The sequence below is a fragment of the Equus caballus genome, chromosome 2 (assembly GCF_041296265.1).
Source record: "Equus caballus isolate H_3958 breed thoroughbred chromosome 2, TB-T2T, whole genome shotgun sequence".
Lineage (NCBI taxonomy): Eukaryota > Metazoa > Chordata > Mammalia > Perissodactyla > Equidae > Equus > Equus caballus.
The window spans coordinates 35,054,870-35,081,765 of NC_091685.1; the positions used below are offsets into that span (position 1 = coordinate 35,054,870).

At 59.5% G+C, this 26,896-nt stretch overlaps 1 protein-coding gene across 2 annotated transcripts; it reads left to right on the forward strand.

Annotated features, from left to right (window-relative positions):
* Window positions 1–531: 531 nt before the first annotated feature.
* Window positions 532–26,502, forward strand: ALDH4A1 (aldehyde dehydrogenase 4 family member A1). Of its 2 annotated transcripts, none has more exons than XM_023635623.2 (15): window positions 532–667; window positions 10,173–10,266; window positions 10,811–10,903; window positions 13,335–13,382; window positions 14,190–14,345; window positions 15,919–16,068; window positions 16,157–16,231; window positions 17,015–17,202; window positions 19,427–19,500; window positions 21,595–21,791; window positions 21,943–21,990; window positions 22,724–22,876; window positions 23,330–23,451; window positions 24,206–24,324; window positions 25,040–26,502. In XM_023635623.2, exons 1-15 carry the CDS (start codon window positions 609–611, stop codon window positions 25,150–25,152), a joined length of 1,689 nt encoding a protein of 562 aa, XP_023491391.1. In that variant the 5' UTR covers window positions 532–608; the 3' UTR covers window positions 25,153–26,502. The 2 variants fall into 2 exon arrangements, with proteins under 2 accessions (XP_023491391.1, XP_070108350.1); XM_070252249.1 differs by having other exon boundaries at window positions 553–667; window positions 10,742–10,903.
* The last annotated feature ends 394 nt before the right edge of the window (window positions 26,503–26,896 follow it).

Consider the following 26,896-nt stretch of genomic DNA (forward strand, 5'->3'; position numbering starts at 1 on the left):
CTGGGTCCCGGCCAGGGGACTGGAGGCAGGGGACTGGAGGCTGGGGACTGGCCGCGGCGTGGCCCTGCGGGGTCGAAGAGCCTGGTAGCCACAGGCCAAGGGCAGCCACAGTGGTCGGGCCCGGACGCCCGCGACACCTGACTGGCGGATCTGCGGTCCTTCCGCCCCGCCTCCCACGTGTCCCTTTCCCGCTCTCTCATTGGCTCGTTCAGCCCCTCTCTCCGGCCTAAGAAGGCTGCAACATGACCGCCCCCCCTGATTGGCCCAGGAGCTTCGATGCTTTACTCTGATTGGTCGATGGGCCTCACGCCCTCTCTCCCTCGAGGGATGCTGGGTCATACCATAAAGAGAGGAGGGGGAAACGTGTATGTGTCACGGCTTCCCTTTTCGGTTACCTTGTCCTATGTCCCATAGTGGCCTCTATCATGCCCTAAAAAAGAGAACTGTTTCATTAACAGGAGGTAAGTTTCGGTTGACCCTGACTCGGGGGACAGGCCTGTTGGGCCGGCCCCCCCCCCGCCCGCCGAGGTGGTGCGCTCCGGGCGGGGCAGCACCTCCCCACCGCGCCGGGGCTGACACTCCCGCGACCAGCCGCCCGCGAGCCCGAGATGCTGCCGCCGCCCGCGCTCCGCCGCGCCCTGCTGGCCCGCCCCTGGCGGGGGGCCGGGTGAGTGAGCCCCGGGCCCGGGGCCCCCGAGCGGCGTCTGCTGGCCCGGGGTCCCGGGAGGCACTGGGCGCCCCCCCGCGCCGCACTTCCTCCCTGCCGGACCCCCGGCGGCACCCCGGGGCTCCCCTCCGCCGCGGATCGCTTCTTCTAGTGCCCTCCGCACCCTACCCAGACCTTCCCCCCACTGCGATCCCCTTGTCCCCCTCAGGTGGTCGCCTTCATTTAGGGAGGGGGACCCGCTTCCCGAATCTTGCGGCCGAATGGGGTTCCCCACTGCCCTCCTGGCTCCCACGCTCGGAAAGGAGACTTTTAATCCCTCTGCCTCCTAATCCTGGATCTTCGAAATTTGCCCGCCGCTTGAGAGCGGCGGCTTCCTCCCGGGGCTACGTCTGTTTTTAGCACACCCCGCTTCTCCCCTCCCCACCCTCGGCCTCACATGCAGGACCCTCTTCTGGGGTTCTGAGTCCTGCCTGTCCTCTCTCTAACGGGATTTCTACGTCTCTTTTCCTTTTCCGCTTTTTTGAAGTTAAGTGTTGGGCAGAAAAGGGACTCCTTTCTCCTGGTGGCTGGAATAACAATATCTATGGAGCACTTATAATGTGCTTGGTATGTGCCTTATTATGATAAGTAAACGAGTTAATACATGTGAAGTGCATTGGGCAGAGCCTGGCACAAAGGCAGGGCCCAGTTATTATTCATCACGATAATCGTTATCACTTGTAGTTAAACGTCTTTTGGGGGCCGGCCCGGTGGCGCAGCCGTTAAGTTCGCACATTCAGCTTCAGTGGCCCGGGGTTCACTGGTTCGGATCCGCGGTGTGGACATGGCACCGTTTGGCAAGCCATGCTGTGGCAGGCGTCCCACATATAAAGTAGAGGAGGATGGGCACGGATGTTAGCTCAGGGCCAGTCTTCCTCAGCAAAAAGAGGAGGATTGGCACAGATGTTAGCTCAGGGCTAATCTTCCTCAAACAAAACAAAACAAAGTCTTCTGTGCGGGAGATAGTGTTATTCCAAATTACAGATGAATTACAGATGTAGTTTCAGAGTGGAGCTGCACTGTGAACCCAGATTTGCAGACCCCCGCTCTGTGGAGTTGGGTCCCTGGACCCTTGCTGGCTCAATGACAAACCTTCTCAGAGCCCCTGCCTGCTCTGGGCCTGGAGGGGAGGTAGGTAGGACACAGACTCTGTCCCCTTATGGATCTGTGTTTCTGTTGGCCTCCCTTTCACAGCTGGGCAGCCCCGCCCCCAATCTGAGTTTTGTTGGCCTGACCCCTAGGACTGTGACCAGCTATGTCTCCCCCGCTGAGCTCTTTCTGAGTTAATCAGTGTCCCAGGGGATGCACAGGGGTGGCCCCCAGCTGTGGGCACAGGTGAGTTTCAGCAGTGCTGTGTGTCCTCTGTGCCTGGGGGTGGGATGGGGAAGGCACAGGAAGAGGACAGGGGAGAAAGGGCTCCTCTCCCAAACAGGAGGGCATGCTCGCCACACCCGCAGCGTGGTCCCGCTTGCAGGCTCTCCCTGCACTCCGAGACCAGCCCTCTCGGACCCTGGATTGAATCTCCATAGATGCACATGTTCACTGAGTCCCTACCATGTGCAGGGGCCGCGCTGCACCCTGGACAGAAGAGTGCCCAGGAACTTTACATGTGCATAGGGTCTTCGGAGAGTTTTCAGTTTAATGGGAAGAGAGGCTTTGTCATAAAAAACCCTCTAATATCCGATAGAAAGCAATCCATATCCTTAAAAAAAAGCCATAATAACAATAACATTGGGGCCAGCCCAAGTGGCACAGCAGTTAAGTGCACATGTTCCGTTCTGGCAGCCTGGGGTTCGCCGCTTCGGATCCCGGGCACGGACATGGCACTGCTTGGCAAGCCATGCTGTGGTAGGCATCCCACATATAAAGTAGAGGAGGATGGGCACGGTTGTTAGCTCAGGGCCAGTGTTCCTCAACAAAAAGAGGAGGATTGGCATCAGATGTTAGCTCAGGGCTAATCTTCCTCAAAAAAAAAAAAAAATCATATTGATCAAGCAGTCAAGTACCATGGGCCTGGCACCGTGCTGATAAGCACTGTATTATCCCCATTTTACAGATGGGAAACTTCTCTGCCCGTTTAGGCAAATACAGGACTAAGATCGTAAAATCGCTGTTGGTCTGACTCCAGATTCTTGGTCTTAATTACAAAGCCTCCTGAGGGGGGAAAGAGCATTTTGCAACCAGAGAGAAAGCGTTTTGCAACCAGATCTGCAGGCTCAGGTGACCTCGTCCCGTCCGGCATTGGCCCGCTGCCCCAGACGGGGTTTCTCAATGCAGCGCTGTGAACACTTGCGTCAGGTGACACAGTTATGGGGCCGTCCTGTGCACAGTAGGATGCTTAGTGGCATTCTTTACCTCTACGCACTAGATGCCATAGCACCCGCAAGTCATGACAACAAAAAAATGTCTCGACACTGCCACGTGTCACCTGGGGGGCAAAATCCTAGGTGAGAATCACGGCTCTAGAACAGTTTTGGCGTTTGATCCCTTGTTCATTTATTCGACAGATATTTAGGACACATCTGTGGCATGCCATGTCTGCATTTGTGGAGAAACAATTTTAGGACATTTTTAGTGAGATTTCTGGTGTCCTATATGTAAAACTCTAGTGCCGAGAAAAACTATCATGAGGAACTGGTATGGGTGAGGTTCTGTAGTGTTTCCCTTTTTGCCTGGAGTGCTAGGAAGCTCAACCGGTTTTTACAAATACTCTTCATTGTGCGTTTTCTTTTAATTTAATTAATATCTGTCTATTGTAAAAAGTACAGATAAAGCAAAAAAGAATACAAAAATCACCAGACAGAGGTAACCACTGTCGTCATTTTGATTAATATCAAATATCCTTTTAAATTTCCATGAATATATATATGCTTAAACAAAGCAGCAATACAAAAACCAGCTCATGTGCAAATACTTTTTTGTAGCTTGCTTTTCTCACTTCATAGACTCGTCTGCCTTCCTCTGTGGCCCCAGGGCCTAGAACTGTGTCTGGCACCTGGAAAGCCCTGGGCAAACTGTTGGTGAATGAATGAATGATCATTCGAGGTCTTCCTTGTCAGCAGATATTTATCACGTCCAGTCTGGAGATGGTCACCACACACATGTGGCCTTTATGGCCTGTAGGGATGGTCACTAATGACACTGGCTGCCATTTGCCTTTGATGTGCATTATTAGCTCCTCAGCAACCTATGATGTAGGTGTTACTGTTCCCATTTCACAGTTTAAACAACTGAGGCGGCAGAGAATTAAGGAAAACTCGCCCCGGGCCTTAAGCTGGTCAATACCGGCCAGATACCAGGCCTCCATCTCCTTTGACCTTGACCTCCTGCCCTTTTCTCTGTTTCCTTTAACTTTATGATCAGTGTCCTCGGTTGTGTCTCTGCAAATTCTCTTTGGGAAGAGCCAAGAAATATCTTTATATTTATCTATAAATTTAGTAAATAAAAGAACTAGCCCAGGCATATAGTGTGCTTATAATAAATGTTAATTTTGTCCCTTCCTTGCTCTGGTACCAGACCCTGCCGAGTGTTGGGGGTCTGTAGATGACTCCAACTGGGTCCCCCAACATCAGGGGGCTTGTGGACTGGAATCACAGGTTGTGTGGGGCAGGGGGCTGGCACGGCCCATCGTTCCCGGGACCCACTGTGCACTCTCCCTTCTCCAGGCGGTGGCCGGGCGGCACCCCTTGTCTGGAATGTCCTCCCCTGGCCACCTGTGAGCCCACACCATCCAGCGCTTTGTGGCCTTGGCAGGGCAACTCTGCTTTGGCCCTTCAGTGTCCCGTCTGGAAAATGGGGATAATCTTATTAACAACCATGTAGCACAAGGATCAGAGATGATGGAACAGTGCCTTACTGGGGGCCTGGCACCCAGCGTGTGCTCCGCAAATAATTGAGTGAAGGAATAAACAGAACCTACGATGATCCTAGAACTTGCTTCTAAAGTTGTTAGAATCCCTGCTCGGGCAGCGTTTGGCTCTGGCGCACCTTGGAACACCTGCCTCCTGTGCCCGGCTCCTGGCTTGGTGCATAGTAGGTGGTTCCCATGACTGGTGGCTGTTGGAATGGCCCAGAGGACAGCCTGCGGTGGATCCTGGCTCCACCTCTTAGCAGCTGTGTGGCTCTGGGCAGGTTACTCCACCTCTCTGTGCTGCCACATGTTCCCATGTGGAAAATGAAGATGATGATGATAGTCACCTGATGGAATTGACTTGGAGGTCAAATGGATTCATATGCAAAAACCATTTTGAAGAGGCAGCTAGAAAACTCCGTGTGTAGCTTCCATCCTTCCTTTGGTCCCCTCCCCCACCAGTGGGCTGCCCTCAGTGACCGTCCTGGGTCAGGAATATCAAGACAGGAGGGTCCCAGCAGCCCAGGATGGTCCTCGGTCCCTCCCCTTTATTGGAAGTCATTACCCGAAGGCAGAGCCCCTTCTGTTGGGCTGGACCCTTCTCACCCCAGGGGATGCGGGAGACCCCTGCCCTCCCTGGGGGCTGCTTGGCCCCCAGACCTTTCCTGGCAGAGACCACATCACAGAGTGGAAAGCCTTAGGCTGCACTGGCAGTGCCAGTGGACAGCCGTGTGACCTTGGGCCAGCCACTGCCCACCGTGGGGTGACCTCTTTCTTCGGGTGGGAATTGAGGTGCCGGCTGGAGGGTGAGGAGGATGTACCCGCCCCTCCGGCTCCAGTGACCGTGGGTCTCTGAGGTGCTCCAGCTGCTTCTGCCATAGCGTGTATGTCTCCTGAGCCAGGAGGACCTGGGTTCAAGTCCTGCCCTGCCCCTGACCGAGCTGTGGCCGTGAGCCATGGGCGAGTCCCGGCGCCTCTGAGCCTCAGTTTCCTCATCCGTGCAATGGAGGTCGTACCAGGACCTCCCTCCCTCACACATTTGTCGTGTGGATTCAGTGAGATTATCACTAAGCGGGGTGCCAGGCTTCTTCTAAGTGCTTAATCAAAGTTCCGCCATGGTTTCCAGGCTTTTCTGATGGTTTCCAGGCTTTCCCAGGCGGTAAGGTGGAGGCAGCTTGGTGCCCCTCCCTCTGGACCTGCCTGGCCCTGCGCTTTCTCTCTGCTCTGTCTCTCTGCTGCCTCCCCTGCGGCCCCTTATCTCAGCGATAAGGGATAAGGGGAATTGGCCTTATCAGGCCCCTGATAACCTCCGGGGAAGCCTGGAAGCTCCAGGAGGCAAGGGTAATTTCCTTCGTACTCCTCTCCTTGGCCTCAGCCACCCTTGACTCCAGCCACTGGGACTCCCAAGGCACCTGCGTCCAGTCCTGGGGGCCTGGTGTGGCCTCTGACACTGCTCCTGCGTTGTTTGAAAAGGTATTTCTCAAGTGCTTACTGTGGGCTGAGCAGCATGTCCAGTGGTGAACGGAATGGACATGGGCTGGCCACGTGGGGCTCACAGCCTGGCTGGAGCCCAGACACCAGGGCTGCTGCGAGGAACGGGCGGGGCTGTGAGATGAGGCCAGCCAGGTGAAGAACACCCCACACGGAGGGGACCCCAAAAAGCCCAGGGGGCTGGCCTGCAGCAAACGAGGTGGGAGGGGCTGGGGTGATGGGAAATGAGTCTGGAGGCCTCCGTAAGGATTCTGGTTTTTTATTGTAGAAGAAATGAGAAACCACTGAGTAGTGTTGAGCTGAGCGCTTGTTCCCTCTGTCTCTCTGTGTGTGATGATCAAATTTTCACGTGAAAACCATGACTTGGGCTATGGTTTGGAGACAGTGGAACAAGAGTGGCTATTGCTGACCTCCGGGCAAAAGCCGGGGTGGAGGCCGAGGGCTGACCTGGGGCCCAGGCCCTCTGCATCCCCTCTGTCACCTTCTGAGGCTGCACCTGCTGGCCCGCAGCTCCCTCCAGCCCTGACGTTGCCCCCTGCAGGCGTTTTGGTTGTGTGGCCTTTTCAGCTCTGATCAGGCTACCGGCAGAGGGTGGGGAGGGCAGTGAGGTCTCACGCCCAGGCCCTGAGGTCCCCAGGTGGGCAGGGGCGGGTACTCCAGATTGTTAGGGGAAGCGGGGTCAAGTTCAGACTGCCCCGGGCCTCCTTCCTGGGGTGGGAGGGCTGAGAGCTGCCCTAAGAAAGGTCGGGTGGGACTCATTGCTGCGTCCAGGAGCCAGGCGCCTGGTAGGTAATAGGGAAGTGTGTGATGGATGAGAGTGAACGTTTTGCCTTCGTCTGAGTTATCCGTGCATCTTTGCGGCGTGAAATAAATGTGTGCCGACTGCATGCGGGAGTGAATGATGAGGGATGCTGTCCTGCCGAGGAGGGGCTCGCAGCTCCTCACAGAGGCCCCGCATCCTGTGACTGAGTGATGTCCGCCTTCCCTTGATCCCATGGAAGGTGCTCGTGGCAACCCCAAATGGCCCATGAGCCCCAAAGAAAAACCTTTGGTGGGGGGTCCGGGGATTATTTTTGGCTCCAGTTCTTTGAACTACTCTCTCTTCCCCAAGCCACACTCGGACTGACGGACAGCTGGGCCGGGGCCTGGAGTCTTCCCAGGCGTAGAGACAGCTGTGGGGACTTGTGATCCAGAGGTCACAGTGGGCCTCTGCCCAGACGGCCTCTCCCTGTGGAGGGAGCCCTGCAGGATTTCTGTTCCTGACCCTGCCCGGGAGGGAACAGAGAGAGGCGAGCTGGCAGCTCCTACAGTTTAAGCCTCTGCCCCAGGTGGACTGCGGTGCTAAATTCATTCCAGCATATGTGCCGAGCTCCTGGGCCAGCCCCTGATCCTGGAGATGTCTGGGATCCAGTTTACCTTTGAAAGTCTGGCCTGGTGGAGTGAACATTCTGGAAGACCTTTACAGTTTTCTTAGGAAACCCTAAGGGCAGGAGGGGTGAGGAAAGGCAAGTGCTTTTAATCCTCACGATGACCCTGCAAGGAACATGGTGTCACCCCGTTTTTCAGGAGGAACAGAGGCCTGCAGAGGTCAGGAGAGTGTGCTGAGAGCTCGGATGGAGCAGCTGGGGTTGTGGTCCCAGGTGTGTCCGCTCCTGGAGCCCGCACTGCTTACACCCACCAGGAGCTGGGGTACGGGGTGGCGTTGGGGCGGCCCACCCCCTGGCTCCCAGCCAATGCCTGTTGCCAGCACTCTCCTGGCTTACAGAGGACGTGGCCCCATCTCATCTACTGACTGGCAGAGGTGTGCTGCTCCTGAGGCCCAGAGAGGCTGCTGGAACCTTCTGCACGGCCCCGCGGAACGGACGTGGCCCAGCCCTATCCTGACGAGCTGCTCAGGCTTTTGGCTGCTGGTGGTTCTTCCCGCGTCTCTGTCCGCCCCCCCCACCGCCCCCGACAGTGGGTGTGGGATTTTAATTTACTGAGCCAGTCTACAGCTTTGCATTCTCATTTAACCCCAGGAGATGGGGTCACCATCTTCCATCATCTAAAAGGAATCCAGCTCCCAGACCGTGGCCTTGCCCGAGGTTACAAGCTGAAGGAGCGCAACACGTGTGGGGAAAGGGTGGGGCCTGAGGAATGTCACTGGCTTCCTTGGGTGGATGGGTGTGGCCTGGGGGCTGCAGGGGGGGGAGAGGAGGAAGAAGTTCACTCACTTTGCCCTTGGGGATCTTGGACCACCTGGCCCTGCCCCCTCTCCCTTTTCCTCAGCTGCACAAGCCCCTTTCTGCTCTTTCTACCACGTGCTCCTCCCACCTCCTGGAATGTCCTCCCAGCTCTTCTCAGGCCTCCTCCTGGTCTCCTGCAGAGGTCACCTCCTCAGAGAGGCCCTCCCTGACCACCGTGGCTGAAGTAGCCCCACCCTTCCCCTTACTTACTCATTTTTGTGTCCCCACTGTCATTATTGTGTTTATTTCTTGCCCGTGTCCCTCCCCCCGAGGTCAGCTGCCTGCAGCCAGAGCCCTTGCCGTCTTGGTCACCGCAGTATCTCCATCATCTAGGACAGCGTCAGAGCCGTGGCAGGTGCCCAGTAACCTTGTAGAGTAATGAAGGACCTGCCCTCCCGGCCCCTGGTTTCGTGTCCTTCCTCCAGGCCTCCCCAGCTGGGTCTTTGAGCCTCCAGACCCCTCCCCAGTGAGAAAGAAAAAAAAGTGCCCTGACACTCATAGCCGGGTTGTTTTGTTCTCCTGTTGGGCATAAACAGCCTTACTGAACCCCAGCCTCAGACGAGGTCTGAGCGTGGGCTGAGGCGCCACAAGCCCCTTCATAATTTTGACTGAGCACAGAGTCACTGTGCCACCCCCGAAGTATGGGACATCTCCCTCTCTTGCTAAATGAGGGAGTGCTACTTTTTCACCCATAGAATGGCCCCGCCCTCTGACAGCATCCCCTCCAGAGCAAACCCCGGCTTCCCCAGTGCACCCATCCAGCACCCAGATCCAGTTCTTTCCAACACCCTCTTCCTGAGAGGACCCCCCCCATCCCCCTGGTGTATGTTCTCCCTCCCGCAGTGACCAGTAGCCCGGCTTGTCCATCGCGGGTGTGTTCCCACTGGTCTCTGGCTGCGGGCTGCTGACCCCAGAGGGAGATATATCTGGCTTTTTCTGGACTCAAATCCAGGTTTCTCCTGATCTTGATCTTGAACTAGTCTTTGTCCTTCCAGGACCTAGATTACCTTATTTCCATAGTGGGCCGTGATGGATGGGAGGCGTTATCAAGTCTAAGGCCCTGTGTGCATTAGGTGGCCTTTGTCGTCATGATTGTCCTCATTTACAGATGAGGAAACTGAGGGCTGGAGGGGCAGGCCCACGGGGACTGGGAGTGATGGGCCCTGAAGTCCCAGCTCTTACCCACCTGTCCTCCCGCCCTGTGACCCTCAGACACGTCGGGGTGGTGGTCACTAGCGGTCACTCGTCACTGAGGTCATAAAGTTCAGGATTAAACAGGGCGTCCAGAACAAGGAGCTCTTGAAGCTCCATGCCCAGGAATTAGTCCCTGAACCCCAGGCCAGCTCTCCCTGTGTCTGTGGACTGAGCCCAGGGCCCTCCTCCAAGTTCACGGTCCACATTTTAGATGTTCCTGCCCACGCGGAGCTCAGCTCTGTGCCCAGGCAGCCTCAGCTGGTTCACATTCCGAGACTCAGCTCGGAACGTGCTGCCGTTTCAGCTTAGAGACAGAAGCCGCATGGGGCTGTTTGGGATAAAGTCCGCATTGTGGGGCAATGGTGTGAGAATAAACCCTCTCCATGTGCAGAACACTTAAAAATGGTTTTGCATCTATGCATTTAAACTTCAAGCAACCATGTAAGTTTGCACAGTTATCTCACTTTCTAGGTGTAGAAACAGGTTTAGAGGAGGCAGGTCACATGCCCAAGGACACACAGCGGCACAACTGGGATTTGAACTTGGGTCTGGGACCCCAAGGCCAGCTCTGGGCCCCTAGTTCTCTAGTTTCTCTGGATTTCAGGCTTCTGGGCCAACTCAGGACCCCCCGTCAGCGATTGAGGGGCTGGGTCTGGTGGCAGCTGTTGCTGACCTGTCCACCTCTGTCTCCACTCTCGCACCCCAGGCTGCGGTGGAAACACACCTCCTCCTTGACGGTGGCCAACGAGCCGATCTTGGCGTTCACACAGGGCAGCCCCGAGCGAGATGCTCTGCAAAAGGTAAGGGGGAGTGCGGGGGACCCCTGCCGGCCAAGGGCAGCCTCCACCAGCACCCATGGTGCTTCTCCGAGCCCACAGCCATCACCCCTCCTGCCCCTGCCCAGCCCTGGCAGGAGACCCGGAGTCTGGGGAGAGCCGTGCGTCTGGAGGGTGGCAGAGGCTGGGAGCGGCAGCGGGGCAGCCTGGGCCACTTTGGGGCCTCAGTCCAGGTCAGGGGTCCTAAACCCACAGATGTTTCATACTTAAAAACATTCTCCCATTAATTGCCGGTATTTTAAAATCATGAGATTGCACATAAATTTCAGATGCAGTTTTTAAAAAAATCTCTTTGTAATGGGAAGACCCGGCAAGACGGAAAGTGGCGATGGATGGAAGCTGAATCCTGCCACCCCCCGAGGAGAGCGCACACTCTGTGGCCGCAGACCCGCTTGCCCCCTTCTCATTTCTGTTCCTGCCTGGGCATCTGCGTTTGCAGACTCTGCGTCGGGGTTTTAGGCGGACGGAGAGGAGAAGGGTGCCCATCTGCCCTCTGTCCTCTCCTCAGGCCTTGAAGGACCTCAAGGGCCGAACGGAGGCCATCCCATGCGTGGTGGGGGACGAGGAGGTGTGGACCTCGGATGTGCAGTACCAGGTGTCGGTGAGTCCAGTGGGTGGCCTGGGCTCGGCCTCCGTGAATCTGGGGTCTGTCTCTTGGGCTGCACATAAGCATGCACTGTGGGGTCTCTGCCTCCAGAGGAGTTTATAGTCTACTCCTGGATTTTGAATTCCATGCACCAGTATAAAACTTCCAGCAGCAATCCCGGGGGGCTGCCAGGAGGAAGTTAAAAACAACCACTGCCGCCAGCTTCGCCAGCTCTTAGTTCTCTCATTGATCGTGGAGAGTAGGAAAAAAGGACTGCATGTCAGAAGCAAAGATAATCCTTCCAAAGGAAGTTCAAGCTCCAATGCCCCTGTCTGTATTTGGGAACCACTGGTCTAACGCCCAGGGTGTGGCCAGGTGTCGCCTCCTCCTAGAAGCCCTCCTGCTGGAGCTGTGCTCCTTTGGCAGCACATTTAAGAGGCCCTGTCCCATTGCACAAGCTCCTGCTTCAGTCCCTGCCACTCCCCTTTGAGGCAGGGAGAGCAGGAAGTTAGCAAGTTTTACAGATCAGGCGACAAGCTCAGAGAGACAAGCTCAGAGATGTTGAATGACCTGCCTGGGGTGGCACAGTGAGATTTGGAACAGGGGTGATAGACCCAGGCTTTCCAGAACCAGAGCCATTTGATTTTGATGTAAATGAATTCATTCACACCCTGACAGTTTCTAAAGAGGATTAATTTGCATACAGTGCAACAAGGTCACCTTGCTGTGACCTGTGATGACCTTGGCCTAAGAAATCTACCTGCTTGGAGTTTGTGGACGCAGGAACTGGTGTGCCCTAAGGATGGACCAAGGAAGTCTTAGGTCTCTAAATTTGGGGAGTAAAGGGTTGGCCCCTTTGCAAGTGGGCGAGCATATTCTGGCTCTGTCCGGAGGGAACCCTGAGCAGGTGTGCACAGGGGTAAGGCTCAGGACCCAGGGCTCCTGCTCTGAGGTTTCCCAGGATGGCCTGGGGCGGGAGTCGCCCACAGAGGCATCCTGGAGCTCCTGCTGCTGGATCAGCGACCAGAGGGCCTGACACCTGGAGCCGTCGGAGCACGGCCTGGGGTCTGCAGGCTCCTCCAGTCTGCACCAGGTGTTTGGCAGGTGCCAGCTGAGAGCAGCTCCCACGGCCTCGCTCACCACTCTCGCCTCTAACTGCCTGGAGCCTGCCCTCACCTACGACTCCCTCAGGCCTCTGCAGCTGCCGTGTCCCCTGGGATTTTCCAGGTGGCTGGGATTTTGATAACACCCTGGGTGGCACTTCTGATTTTCATGTCCTGTGTTGCCTTGCTGACCTGGCCACATGGTAATGGCTGGAGCCCAGGCATCTGGGGCAGTGGCCGGTGTGAGGGCAGGAGCTGTGTTCCCAGGACACGTTGCTGACTCGTGGGATCCGCAGTCCACTGGGATCTGCTCAGTGGAAGGGCCTGGTCCTAGCTGCCTTCTCGGCCCTTAAGTGTCACCAGCCAATCTCAGGTGTGGTCAGGACGCAGGTGACTGTGCCAGGGGTTAAAGTGAAGGGGAAAAGGCCACCTTCTACTCAAACCTAGGCCGGCGCCGCCCCATAGAGCTTTCTGTTTGTGATGATGATGGTGGCCACCAGCCACTCGTGGTTATCGGGTGCGTGAAAGGTGGCGAGTGCAACTGAGGAACTGAATTCAAAGTCAGCAGTCACGTGCGCTAGACAGGAAAGCCCCCGCAGCCCCTGGGAAGACCCCAAAGTTGACGATTATGGCATTAAATCTATTTGTAGCCCAGGGTAGGGAAAAAAGTGACATCTCCCCCACTTGACTGCTCCTGCTGGTACCCAGCACTGCAGGTTCTGTTTGTAAATGTGGTTGAGCATCCTCCTTGTTAGATGAGTAAATCAGGACCTCGTGCAAAGGGGCTCAGGAAGCGATTGCTCTGTTCCCTGGGGACTTTGGGGCCTGGCAGAAATCTCGAGCGTTTCACACCAGTGCATTGTTTTGGGCCTCCTGTGGTGACAGCACCCATCACTGAGCGGTGGCCTCATGCCAGACCTGGCTGGGAAGGATTTTCACCTGTGACCCCATTTGGTCCTCCACTCCAAGCGATGAGGCAGGAAGTCCCCACTTCCTGGGTGGGGAGAGTTGGAGAAGGGAAGTCAGTTGACATAAGGCCCCATCCATGTCTGTCTGACCACCAAGTCCACACTTTCCTCGAAAGACCATCCATGCCTTTCTCCTGGACCATGAGCCTTCTGGAATGGGAACCGTGTCTTACTCATTGAACAGCAGGTGCTCCGTAACTCTCGAGAGGGAGAGATCCATGTGGGTGGGGGCGACGGGAGAAGGCTTCATGGGGACTGGAGGGGAGAGAGCGAGCGTGCCGACTCTTGCCTGGAAAGCGAGCTCTGAGGGCGGCCCCATCCCTGCCTGTCCTCAGGGAGTCCCCATAGTAACCTCAGGCTTCTCTCTTCTTCCAGCCCTTTAACCACAGACACAAGGTGGCCAAGTTCTGCTATGCAGACAAGGTGAGTCCCTGGCAACTGTGGGGTTGGGGTGCTGCCCCCTCTTGCCCTGCTAGTTGCTGACGCGCAGGTGGACGTCAGTCACTCCTTTCCTCTCTGGCCGTGGGTGTGGGGGCGTGAGGGGCGGCTGGCACTGAGTCTCTGGGTGGGCATCTTTGATGGGGCCAGGCATGCAAGGGTTGACTTGAGCCAAGGGGCGCTGCCTGGGCTAGGGCTGGGACACCCCCACACGGCCCTTTCGGGGAGGTAGATCCTGGTTTGGGAGATGGGAGTCGATTCTGGAAGGTTGAGTCAGGGACATTGAAGGCATCGTGGATGGAAAGCCAGGCAGAGAACTGGCATCATGGAGCGCCAGGCAGAGGGGTGGGGTGACCTGTGGCTGGGGGTCCAGGAGCTGGCATCAAGTGGCAGTGAGGGCAGTTGGCGTCTGCGATGCCAGCAGCAGGTGGATGTCTCAGGCTGTGGTTCTGCCTGGCGAGGGCAAGGCTGGGCCCCTGACCTCCAGGCTGGAGGCTCCGGCAGGTTCAGGAGCCCCAGGTCCCAGGACTGCAGCGAGGCCCCGATGAGCCCACAGAGGCAGTGGAGCAGGTTTAACAGCTGCAGGCCTCAGTGCCAAGTCCTTGGCAAGTCCCTCAGACTTCTCCAGACGAGAAGGATGGGCTCCGAGCCTGGGGCGCCCCAGCTGACAATGGGACCACAGGGTCTGCAGCAGCCGGGAGCCAGGGGTCTCCAGATCTCTCCTCCCTTGCTCACTCCCCTGGGGCCCTTCCTGCTGCGGGAGGAAGCCCCTCACCTTTTCCTCTTCGTCAGGCCCTGCTCAACAAAGCCATCGAGGCCGCCTTGGCTGCCAGGAAAGAGTGGGACCTGAAGCCTGTCGCTGACCGGGCCCAGATCTTCCTACGGGCGGCGGATATGCTGAGCGGGCCGCACAGGGCGGAGGTCCTTGCCAAGACGATGGTGGGACAGGTGAGGTGCCCTTGGGCACAGTCGGGGTCGGGTGGGGGCACTCCTGCCCCATTCGATCCAGCAGACATCAGCTGAACAGCTTCAGGGTGCCAAGCCCTGCCCTGTGTGCTGGAGACCCAGAGATGTCCTTGGGTGACGAGGCCTAGGAGAGGGGACTGTGCTTGGCCTGCATATCCTACTGTGGAAATGCCCCCTCCCCTCCCCTCCGCCCCGTCCCGGGCCAGGCCTTTGTGGGGCTTTGCCTGGACTGACAGGTGCCCTGTGCGGTCCTGCAGGCTCGGGCAGACCCTGCAGCCTTCAGTGGTCGGTCTGACACCTCCAGCAGGTCACTCCAGGCTTATGAACCACCAAGATGTCTGTCACTGAGAGTCACGTCCCAAGGCCTGAGCCCAGCACCCAGGGCCCTTTGTTTCCGGCCTCTGTCCAGCTCGCCAGCTGCTCTGCCCTTCCCGCCAGGCCATCCCACCATGATGTTGCCATTTGCAAGATTCCTGGACTGTGGCATCCCATCCCGTCTCCCTGCCTCCGCCCTGTGTCTCCTGCCTGGAATGCTCACTCTTCTCTGCCCCTTGAACTCTTACCCGTCAAGGTCCAGTCCAGATATCACCTCCTCTGTGAGGCTTCCAGAACCTTCTCTGTCCAAAAGGATCAGCCCCGCCTCCGTGCTCCCGTAGCATGCTGTTCATTCGTCAGTTACAGCCTGGATCGCACGGGGGTGTCATGACTTCCCATGTGTTTGTCCCTTGTACAAGCTTTTTGGGGACAGTCATCATGTGCTACTGTTCTCCTTCTTTCTGTGCCTTGCACCGTGTCTTCCTGGAATTGGAGGAGGTCCTGATGGGCGTTTTTGAGCAAGTGCACGTTGAGCCTGCGAGCGGCACGTGCAGCACAGAGCTGGGGAAGGAGCAGAGGGAAAAGGTTAATTTCGCCACCTCCAGGCATGAGCCTTGGGTTTGGGTCAGCCCAGAGCTCTTGCTGGGGGGTCCGCACTGAGAGCCCCTGCTGCTGCCCGGAGGTGGTACGACAGCCCCACGCCCGGCCAGCTGTCTCCTGGTTCTCTCAGCCCCTGCTGTGGGTGTCGGGCTCTGGAGTGTCCCGTGGGCCACGCTCGGGCAGGCAGAGCCACACACACTCCAAGATCAGATGGAGGTGCCTCTCGATTTGACTAGACACTCAGGAGCTTGTGGGAAGTGTGGTGGCCGCACAGAGTGGGGGTGATGCAGCTCAGCTCAGCTTCCCTGCTCCGTGTCCCGAGCAGGACGAGCAGCTGCCGGTGACCCTGTGTGCCAAGGAGGGGCTGCCCCGTCCGAGAAAGCCCATTCTTGCTGCCCAGCGTCCTTTCCTCATGGCTCATGTTGCCATCAAGAAGAACGGACAGTCTAAGGAGATGTTTGCAGTCCTCAGGCCCCCTGGTCTTGGCCCAGATGCCCCCAGCGAGGGCGCATGATCATCCCCTGGAACGAGCCGCCAGCATCCTGCACATGATGTCACTGTGGGCGCAGGGTCCAGTGTCAGGAGAGGGCTAACTGGAGGCACATCTGCCACCGCCGACCCCGGCCCTCCCACCTCGCAGGGTAAGACGGTGATCCAGGCGGAGATCGACGCCGCGGCCGAGCTCATCGACTTCTTCCGATTCAATGCCAAGTTTGCCGTGGAGCTGGAGGGGCAGCAGCCGATCAGCGTGCCGCCCAGCACCAACAGCGTGGTGTACCGGGGGCTCGAGGTACCCACAGCGGCGGGCGGCGGGGCGGGGCGGGCAGGGGCTGCCTGAAGCTTGAGCTCGGCCTCACCGCCCCCTCCTCGTCCCCCAGGGCTTCGTGGCAGCCATCTCCCCATTTAACTTCACTGCGATCGGCGGCAACCTGGCGGGGGCGCCGGCCTTGATGGTGAGACGTGGGCAGGGGGTGGGGATGGCGGGAGTGAGTCATCGTCCCCTCTGAACAGACAAGAGGCCACACCCGAGCCCCCCGGGTCCCGGCCCTGGTCGCGGGGAGAAGCACAGGGGGTGGGGGCGGCGAGGGGCTTATTTGTCAGGGTCGCACGGTGAGTAAATGATGCGACAGAAAAGGATTCAGGCTTAGTTTTAAAGTCACTGGGCACCACTGCCGTTATCAGGGTGGAGGTGGCCATCGCCCTCGTGAGCTCCCAGTCTGATGGGGGAGACGCAGCCTTGCCCTCAGAGGGCCTGGGGGCTCATGGAGTTGCAGGAGGCGGGCTGAGAGTTGGGGGGGGTCTGGACCCCCGCCCCAGGGCAGCCGGGTGAGCTGGAGGATGCTCGTGCACAGACAGGCGGGGTGCACGCCGAGGTGCCCACGTGCCCTCACCCAGGACACATGCAGGGAGCCCTGTGAGCACTTGCCCAGCTATGCCCAATGACGCCCAGTGACTCAGACACACCCAGAACACACATGCCCGAGGGTGCTGGCAGGATGAGACTGCACAGGCTTCCAGAGGAAGGGAGCCCTGGCCAGAGTGTGGGAGCAGACAGGGCAGGGTGGGGTCTTGTTGGCAAGGGCTGTTAGAGCAGAGCCTGACACCTGGAGGAGTGGGGTTGGGTAGGGGACATCCTGGCCTGCACAGAGGCCTGGTGGTTCCCGGTGGGGGATGGCCATGCTTCGGGGTAGGGTGGGAGTGGGGGCTGGTGGGCCATCACCTTGCCTCCCGGGCAGGGCAATGTGGTGCTGTGGAAGCCCAGTGACACTGCCATGCTGGCCAGCTACGCCGTCTACCGCGTCCTCCGGGAAGCTGGCCTGCCCCCTAACATCATCCAGTTTGTGCCGGCTGATGGGCCCACATTTGGGGACACTGTCACCAGCTCAGAGCATCTCTGTGGCATCAACTTCACAGGCAGCGTGCCGTAAGTCCCTGGGCGGGGCGGGTGGCATGGGAACGTTCACCAGGCAACGGCCTCGTCACCTCTGTCCAGGAGCTGGGGCTGTGAACCCAGAGGTCAGGCACTGACCGTGCCCACTTACTCGCTGTGTGGCCGTGGGTGAGCCACTTCACCTCTCTGAGCCTCGCTTTCTTCCCCTGTACAACGGGAGCGATTCTGCCTCCCCTGCAGAGTAGTTTTGAGGGTCAGATTAGGTGATGAGCAGGGAAGAGCTGCGAAGGCTGGAAGCAGCCTGCGGGGGTTTGGCGATTTCGAAGTCACCTCTGCTACTGGAAGAGGCTCGAGGGCGCTTGGAAGGAATTGCAGGAGGAAGTCAGGAAGGCTTCTTGGAGGCAGTGGCATCAGACGGAGAAGTTGCCAGACGAGGGGGGTGGGGTGGGGAGAATGTGGGAGGTGGAGGTGGCCTCATGTGGCCCAAGTGGCGTTCGGGGGCTGAGGGTAAGAGGGTGGGGGCGGGGCTTGGTTCCATTGCGGTTGTTCATTCCTTCACTCACCCAGCAGGGCTTTATCGAGCCCCTGCTCAGCAGTGTTCTTGAGAAGTAGACAAGACCCCACCTCTCGGGGATTTAGTCCGCTGCCTCTAAGGCCCTGTGAGCCCGCTAAGGTGTGGACTTTTTCCTGAAGGTCATGGGAGCCATGGAAGGTTTTACACAGAGGGAGTGGCTTAATCAGAGTTCTGTTTGAAGCAGAGGTCGCAAATCCAGGGGGCCTGGCGAGGGGCTCTCCTGGTCGTGATGGACCAGCCTTGTACAACTGGGACAGTTTCATGTAAAAACCCAAATGTTGTTCTCTTGATGACCTGGACCGTCTGGTCGCTGGGCCTGCATTTCCATGTGGTGCCACTGGCCGGAGGCGGGCAGGCGCTCTCCGGTTCCCCACTGTGCCCCCCCAGCCCGGGTCTCTGCATACCCAGGTGGCCTTCACTCCCTGCCTGGCCCCTCCGGGCCCCTGCGTTCGCAGCCTCTGGCCCAGGTGACCGCTCTGGCTGCTCTGTGCTAGTGGCCAGAAAGAGGTCGGTTAGGAGGCCGTCCACATCCGAGGAGGGGCCCGAACCTGGGTGGAGACAGCGGGCAGACGGGGAAGGGGCCGATGCAAGTGAGCGAGGAGCAGGGTCAGTTGGGGTCAGTGGGAAGGTCCAGGCTCGGGTGGGGCAGGAGGTGGGCGCCTGGGAGGCTTGGCCCAAGAAGATGACCCACCTGCCGGTCACTTCGCGGCTGAGGTGCCCGAGGGCCACTGGGGTTCCAGTGTCGAGGTTTGCACTCGGGGACCTTCCAGGTGTCCTTGGGGACGTCTGCGATGACTTCTCGCCTCTGCCGGCCTCAGGCTCCCCCCGCCGCTTCCCGCCAAGCTTTACCGGGTGGCGACGGCAGCGTCAGACTTGCTGAGGAGGGCCGTTTTCCAGAAGGCCCGCTCTGCTGCCGCCGGCCCCGCGGTCCCTGCCGATTAGCGGGTGGCGCGGCCCGGCCCCATTTGCCATGCTCTGAGGAGCAGCGGGCTCAAAGGTGGGAGAGTCATAAATTAGTATTAGCTGCTGTGTCTCCGGCTCCCTGCTGATTAGCATTTTTATTGTTTTCTGCTGCTGAGGTTGGTCACACTCGCGCAGCTCGGGGAGGAGGCGGGGCCCCGGCACGCTCTCCCAGGACCTTCCTCAATTCGGCCTCTGGAAGCCTGGGCACTGGGCCAGGGCGTCCCTCCCAGACCGTGACAGCGTCTGTCCCCATCAGGCACCCGCAGAGTGCCCAGCACTGTCCTGAGCACTTGACTCGCATTAGAGTGAATCACAAAACAGCCCTGCCAGGTGGGATCCTTCTCTCTTGTTTCCAGAGGAGGTGCAGAATTAGAGGCTCAGAGAGGTTAAGTGATGAACGTAAGATCACACAGCCGTGAGTGTCTCAGTCAAGCCTTGAACCCAGCACCCTCTGGCCTTCTCTGCCCCATCTTGCCGCCAAGCCTCCCCTTGCTCCCTCCCTGTAGACTCAGAATGCAGCCATTTCCAGCTGCCACCACCTCCTTGCTTCCCCGCCACCATGGCTGTGACCCCTGCCTGCCTCCTGCTGGGCTGCGACCCTGGCCCTCCTCCCTGGGCTTTTCGGCCCCTTCCTCTGGTGGGGGCAGCTCCCCTCTCCCCAAGACCCTCACCATCTCAGGAACCTCAGCCCGGCTCCCTAACCGTGTCCTCTGGTTTCAGTACCTTCAAACACCTGTGGAAGCAGGTGGCCCAGAACCTGGACCGGTTCCGCACCTTCCCGCGCCTGGCCGGAGGTAAGGGCCCCTCGCCACCCCTTCCCCGTGGCCCCAGGGACCCCTCCCCTGGCCACGATGGAAGAGGAGGAGGTGGAGGTGATGCAGCTGTAGGCGGGGAGGCCGTGCAGGAGTTGAGAGCTGGGTGCTGGGGCGGAGGCAGGTCCGCAGTTGTGCAGAGCGCTGGCGCCTCAGAAGGTGCATTTTTTCACTCATTCGTCAGTCCTTCAGCAAATAAATTATTAAGTGTCCGTGTAGCTACTTTCTGGACACTGGGGATGCAGAGATGAGGAGTGGCAGACCCAGCCCTTGCCAGTCTGTTCCAGTAGCAGGAGGCAGTCAATAGACAGATAAGTGGCGTCAGGTCATGACCGGGGCCATCAAGAATTAAAAGAGGGAAAAGAGGTGACGAGCAGAGCGCCCAGGGGCTGGGTGCGGTGGTGACCCGAGTGGTCAGGTGGCCCTCTTCACGGAGGGAGCATTTGAGCGGAGACCTGAACGAGGAGAAGCAGCCAGCCTCGCAAAGACCTGGGGGCGGGCCCTCTGGGGCACCAGTGCCGTCCAGTAGAATGTCCCGCAATGATGGAAACATTCTCTATCTGCGTGTCCGACGTGGTAGCCACCAGCCCTGTGTGGCCATCACATACTTGAAAGGTGGCCGCTGGGGCCAAGGAAGGGAATCTTCTGTTTTGTTGAATTTTAATGAGTTTGAATTTAAATAGCCACTTGTGGCTGGCGTCTACCGTGTTGCACGGCCCGGATCTCGGCAGGGGAGACTGCAAACAGAGGCCGTGGGGTGGGAATGAACTTGTACGTGGGGAGACGAGGCCAGCGTAACTGGAGTAATGCCAAGACCTCAAGAGAGGGAGGTGGCGACGGGAGATGGAGCTGAGAGGTCCGGGACGGGAGATGGAGCTGAGAAGTCGGCAGGGCTAGATCTTACTGAAATGTTACTAGCTGTCCCGTGAAGCAGCATTCCATGGTCAGGGAAATGAGGCACCGCTGTGTTAAAGAAAAATGGATTCCTCGCCTGCAGGACCTCTCAGAGCCTTTAATGCTCCAACTTGCATTGTACATCTTCAAGAGCAAGGTCTGATGTGTGTTTCCCCAACTCTTGGGGCCACAGAAGCACACTTTTGCAGAGGCCCCGTGGCCCAAGTGTTTCGTGGAACATGCTTTGGGAAAATGCCGAGACCTCGAGAGAGGGAGGGCTGTCTGGGGCCACACAGCACGGGGTCGGCAGAGCTGGGGCTGTGGGTTCAGTGCCCCTACTCCTGGGGTGAAGACTGGACCCCACTCCTGAGCCATGGGGAGCTTTGATGGGGGTGTCAGGGAAGGGGAGCCCTCCTCAGGGCCAGCTCTCGGCCCCCAGTGCCCCAAGTCCAGCCTCCGCGAGATGGGGACCAGCAAGCCGCTTCGGGGAGCTGCCCATGGTTTTCTGCTGTCTCCTTTCCCCGCCCCCCTGAGGGAGAGGGACGCTGCCAACTCTACCGCAGCCCACCCTCGAGCCTGTGATTGGATCTTTCCACCTCAGTTTTCTCGTCTTTAAAATGGGAATAACAGCGGGAGGTGGTGAGATTTCAGCGGGACAGACAGAGGCCCCGGACAGTCCGGCAGCCACTCAGTGCTCTGTCACTGGAGCTGCTGTTAGCTGATGCTTGTCCGAGGGAGGAAACCGAGGCTGGAGCGTGAAGGACCTGCCTGAGCTCCCTCATCCTAAGGAGATGGGAGCAGTCCCCCTGTGGGTAGGAAGAGGGCCCCGCCCTGGCCGTGCTCCTCTCACTGGGTGGGGTGACTCAAGGAGTGCTGTGCCCACTTCTGGGAACGGATTGACCCTCGGGAGCCTTGGGTGCTGGTCCTCCTCTGCCCTTAGGTCGGGCAGCACCCTGACCCTGGCCTCCGTTTTCTCGTCTGTGGAGGGGGAGGATAGGCCCGGCTCCTCGGTGTCCAGGATGTTGTCCAGCCCTAATTCTACAGCTCCTCCTGCTCCCATCCGTCCGGGACTGGGGGCTGATCGCAGGCCCCTGGGATGGGTGTGGGCAGCGTGCAGGGTCCCCGGGCTGGTGTGGGAGCCGGCCCTGCTCCCCGAGTCACCCCGCGCCCCGGCCCTTGCAGAGTGTGGGGGCAAGAATTTCCACTTCGTCCACCGCTCGGCCGACGTGGACAGCGTGGTGAGTGGGACCCTGCGCTCGGCCTTCGAGTACGGCGGCCAGAAGTGCTCGGCCTGCTCGCGCCTCTACGTGCCCCGCTCGCTGTGGCCGCAGATCAAAGGGCGGCTGCTGGAGGAGCACGGCAGGATCAAAGTGGGCGACGTGAGTGGCGCCTTCCTCCCGCCGCGGCGCAGCGGGAGGCTGATGGGATTGGAGGCTCCCGCGCGGGGCGGGGGGGCTGGGGCGAGTGGGGAGGGGCTGCCTTTGTCCCGGGCCTGCGGTGACTCGGTCTCTTCGTCTCCCCTTCCTCCAGCCTGCAGAGGACTTTGGGACCTTCTTCTCCGCGGTGATTGATGCCAAGGTACGGGGAGCAGCGGGCGTTCCTGGGGCCGGGGCCGAGGCCGGACCGGGGGGAGACGGAGGAGGGGCGGGGGCCTGAACCCGGGCGACCGGGCCCATTGCTTCCAGCAGGGCCGCTCCGGCCACACGTGCACCCCGCCCCAGCTTTGGACGAGGCGGAGTCGGCCGTAAGCAGAGAGCTCGCCTCCCGCACCCCTGCCGCCGGGCTCAGCTGGCTCCCCGCAAGTGCGTGTGTGCCTGTGCACGCGCAGTAGGCCCTCCCATCTGCGTGTGGGCGTGCATGTGGGTCTCCCACAGGAACACACACATCCACACGCACATATCTCCATACATGGACAAATCCACCCACGGGTGTGCACGCACACACATTCGTGTACATGTTCATGTATGTATAGAGGCCACGTGTAGGTCTTCATGCGTGAGCATAAGCATACATATACCTATGTACTTAATCATGAGGACAGGTGGCCGTGCGTATGCGCTTGTGTACACTTGTGTGTGTTGTGTTTATACGTGAGTACACCTGTACTTCTACCACACGCGCACACATGCGTGTGAGTGTGCGCATCTGCCCTCGTCTCCGCCGCAGCTCAGCCAGACTCGGGCGTCCGCCCTCGCCCCTCCCATTTCGGGTTCGGGCCCTTCTGGGACGGTGTTTCCGGGATGTGTGTTGGGGGCTGCTGCTGGGAACGGCCCCCCAGCCGGCCCTGATGCCTCTCCTTCCGCCGCCGCAGTCCTTCGGCCGCATCCGGAAGTGGCTGGAGCACGCCCGCTCCTCGCCCAGCCTCACCGTCCTGGCAGGGGGCAAGTGTGATGACTCGGTGGGCTACTTTGTGGAGCCCTGCATCGTGGAGAGCAAGGACCCTCAGGAGCCTATCATGAAGGAGGTAGTGGGGCAGCAGCCTGGGTGTCGAAGGGTCAGTCTCACCCGAGCACAGCGTTGGCACAGGGCCTTTGCATGGCATTTTTTCTCGTGCCATTACCCCATTTCACGGATGAGAAACTGAGGCTCCGAGGAGTCAAGGCACTTGCCCAGGATGGCAGTGCAGGGGTGGGGGTCCTCCCCCAGAGGCTGGCAGAGGGGACAGTGACACTGCTGGGCGGTTCCTGTGCCAGTTGCTGTCGGAAGTCCCCCGTTTCCGAGGGTCTGGGCCCTGGCTCTACAGGGCGGGTTTGGCCAGCAGCCAGGGCCAGAAAGTTTCTGGGCTCTTTTGCTGGGTGGGGTGGGGTGGGCAGGGCAGGGGCTGAGCCTGTGGCTGTCCTCGGAGGGGCCCGGGCAGGAGGCCGCGCCTGCAGGGGCTCAGGAGAGGGCGCAGGCTGAGCCTGGGCTCCTCCCCCAGGAGATCTTCGGGCCTGTGCTGACCGTGTACGTCTACCCCGACGACCAGTACAAGGAGACGCTGCGGCTCGTGGACAGCACCACCAGCTACGGCCTCACGGGGGCAGTGTTCGCCCAGGATAAGTGAGTGGCCGCGGCCCCTTGGCTCCCGGCCTGGTGTCCTGCCCCCACCCTGGAGACCGCCCTCCTGGACCCGGACTCTAGTAATCATGCCGCCCCTGCTTTCTCCCTTCAGCCCGACTGGCTGGCGGCCGAGCACAGTCCGGGGAGGCAGCCAGCTCTTTGCTAAAATGCAGGGCCAGGAGCCCCGCATGAGTCTGAGCATCTCGGGGCGGCCCGGGATCTGCGCTTTAACTGGCTCTGGGATTTGATGGCTCATGCTGCACAGCGGGAGAGGGGCTCGGGGCGCACTGCTCATCTCCAGAGGCAGGAGTCGAGTCTGGGGCTCCTGCCAACCTGAGGCTCGGCCTTTCCTTCCTCCCAGGCACTGGGGCCACCCTGTGTCCACCTCTGAGAGTGGAGGTGGGATTGGAACCTGAGTGGGGAGGGTCTGGGGGTTCCCCTGGCTCCCGATGGGCAGGAAAACTGGACCAGGATGGGCCACTCCCGTGAGTGTGTGTGGCTGACCCTCCATCGTCCTGTTCAGTCCTTGAACAGCCCTGCTGGGAGGTGAGGGGGAAGCTGAGTCTCAGAGACTCTAAGCACCCTGCCCAAGGGTGCACAGCCATGGGCTGGCCCGTGTCACTGGTCCCCGACTTGGCCTAGCGCTTCACCTGGATGGCTGGCGTGGGCGGGGGCAGGTGAGGGGTTGGAGGTGGGACCCGAGGCTGGAGGGCGGGGTGAGCGGCTGCCCTCTTACTGCTGCCCCGCCTGGTAGGGACGTTGTCCAGGAGGCCACCAGGATGCTGAGGAACGCTGCTGGCAACTTCTACATCAACGACAAGTCCACCGGCTCGGTGGTGGGCCAGCAGCCCTTCGGGGGGGCCCGAGCCTCTGGTGAGTGGGTGCACCTGTCCAGAGGGGAGCCGAGTTCCTGGCGGGAGACCCTTCGTCTCCAGGGTGTTAGGAGTAATAGGAACAGTGCCACTTAACGAGCACTGTGGCCCAGGGGCTGTGCTAGCACAGGGTGCTGTCAACAACCTCATGAGCTGAGGCACTATTATTCTTCTTCCCATTTTATGGAAGGGGAAACTGAGGCCCAGGGAGGTGATGTGATTTGCCCCGGGGCACACAGCTAGGATGTGGTGGAGCTGGCTTTTGTCCCAGCACCCACACCTTTTACCACCATGTTCCAGGTCACTTCAGTCCAACACCCTCCGTTTTACAGATGGGGAAACTGAGGCTTACAGAGGGGTAGTGACTTGCCAAAGGTTCCAGTGGCCGAGTGTCAGAGCCAGGGCTAGAACCCACATTTCCTGACCCCCAGTCTAATGCTCCCTCCGCATGCATCCCTGCCTCCCAGACACCCCTTGCGGGGGGCTGCATGGACCCTGGAGCAGACCGCCTGCCTGCTCGTCAGGCCCTGCCTGTCCAGCTGTGCGCGCTCCGCACGATGCGCCCGGCACCTGGGCTGCTTGAACTCGTGTAGCGTTAGTTTAGCTGCTCTCTGCCCGGGCTGGGGCCCCTTTATTCCGTCAACTCCCCACCCTTTTTCCTTCTGCCCAGAGCTGTTGTGTCTTTTCGGAGGATGACAGAGCTGTCATTTCTGCAGGAACCAATGACAAGCCGGGGGGCCCCCACTACATCCTGCGCTGGACGTCGCCCCAGGTCATCAAGGAGACCCACGCGCCTCTAGGGGACTGGCGCTACTCGTACATGCACTGAGCCCCGCGCGGCACCTCGCTGTCCTCTGTCGTCTGTCCAGACTACTGACTTCGCTGCACTGGCCCGTCCCAGCCCCTCCAACCGGCTCCCCACAGACACCCCCCTTTCTAGGGCCGACATCTGCCCCGCTGCCCCCCACCGGCCCATATCCTGGCCCGTCCCGCCCTCGGGGTCAGGTGCTGGCCTCTGGTTTGGGATCACGCCAGGGAGGAACAGGGCTGTTACCTCCTATTCCGTCAGCCACCCTAGAAATCCCATCTGGCAGGTAGGACCTTGGTCCCGGCTGATTCTGTCTGTCCTTTTCTCCTTACACTGTGGTCTAGTGGCTTAGGGACCTGTGGCGGTGGAGCAGCTCCCAGGATCCCTTGGGGACAAGGAGGCAGCTCTGGGCCCACAGAGGGAGGCTTCTGGCCTTGGCCCTGGCTCCACCAGCTCTCCAGGGCTGGGTGTGACCGGGTGGCCTGCAGGGCATGGGGCACCAGCTGGCCTCGCCCTCCCGGTCAGGGCTGCCCACCGTCCTCACAGGCGCTTCACCCAGACCCGCCTGACCCCACAGGGGCCTGTGCCAACATGCGCCTTAGACACCCGTGTGCCTTTCTCCAGGGGCTTGTGTCCGCCTGAGGACCACGTGGTCCCTGCCATCTCCACGTGCTGGGGCGGGGGCTGCCGCTGGAGGCCACCTGCCGAGGGGGGGACATGCTGGTCCTTCCTGTCTGGGCTGTGAGTTTGGGAGCCCTGGGGGGCCTCCGTGCCGTGTTAGCTGCCCCCAAGCTCTCTGCTCCTGCCTCGAGACGCGGCCACACTCTGCGCCTGGGTTTTCCTGCAGGAGCTCCGTTCCCGCCGAGCGGTGGTGGAACGGGCCCAGGCAGACGTTGCTCCCACCTCTCAGCCCCGGAGACATAGCCTGGGTCCCCCTCCAGCCTGGGCTGAGGTCGCCTGTAGAATCTTGTCTCCCATGCGTGTTAGTGGCTCTGTATGGACTGGCTCCTTGGTGGCCTGTGCTTTGTTGGACGCAGCCAATGGGTGGACACTGGCGAATATCTCCGGGTTGGATTCTGGGTGGCCAGAGAGCCATAAGGGGTGACTTTTAGGGGGCCCTGAGAGTGCTGGGCCCTCCCCCGGACGGCTGGTGTGGCCTTGCCCCGAGTGCCACGATTTCCCGCTGCACCGACGGTCGGGTGGGCACCAGTGCTGCCCGGGCTGGCCCGGGTCCTGCCTCCTTCCAGTTCTGCGCTGTTTCCCTGAGGGGCCGGGGTGGTCGGCGGGGGCTGGATGTGTCCTGGTTCTACTGCACTGTGAGGTGGCAACAGGATTCGCCCTGGTGCCCCCAATAAAATGCCTGTTACTTCACCCACTCGGTGGTCTTTCTGGTGGGGGTGAAAGGGGCCCGCCAACTTCTCCCAACACTGGTGGTGTTGCCAATGTGTCACCTGTGTCAGGGTGCAGATCCTGAGTGTGATGGCAGGAAGGGTGGGCGCTGATGTTTGGGAATACCTGCTGGAGGCGGCGGGAACGTGAGTCACATAGGCTGGGGCTGGGTGATCTCCAGAAAGTTACACAACCTCTCTGACCTTCTGTCTCTTCATCTGTAAGTTGAGCATAATAATACACACACATACACACAAACACACCTGTCATGAGAATTAAATGAGTTAATTCCTATAAGTCCTTAGTACAATACCAGACACATAATTAATGATTCAAAAACATTGCCATTTACCTATTGTAGCAACCACTGCTATGT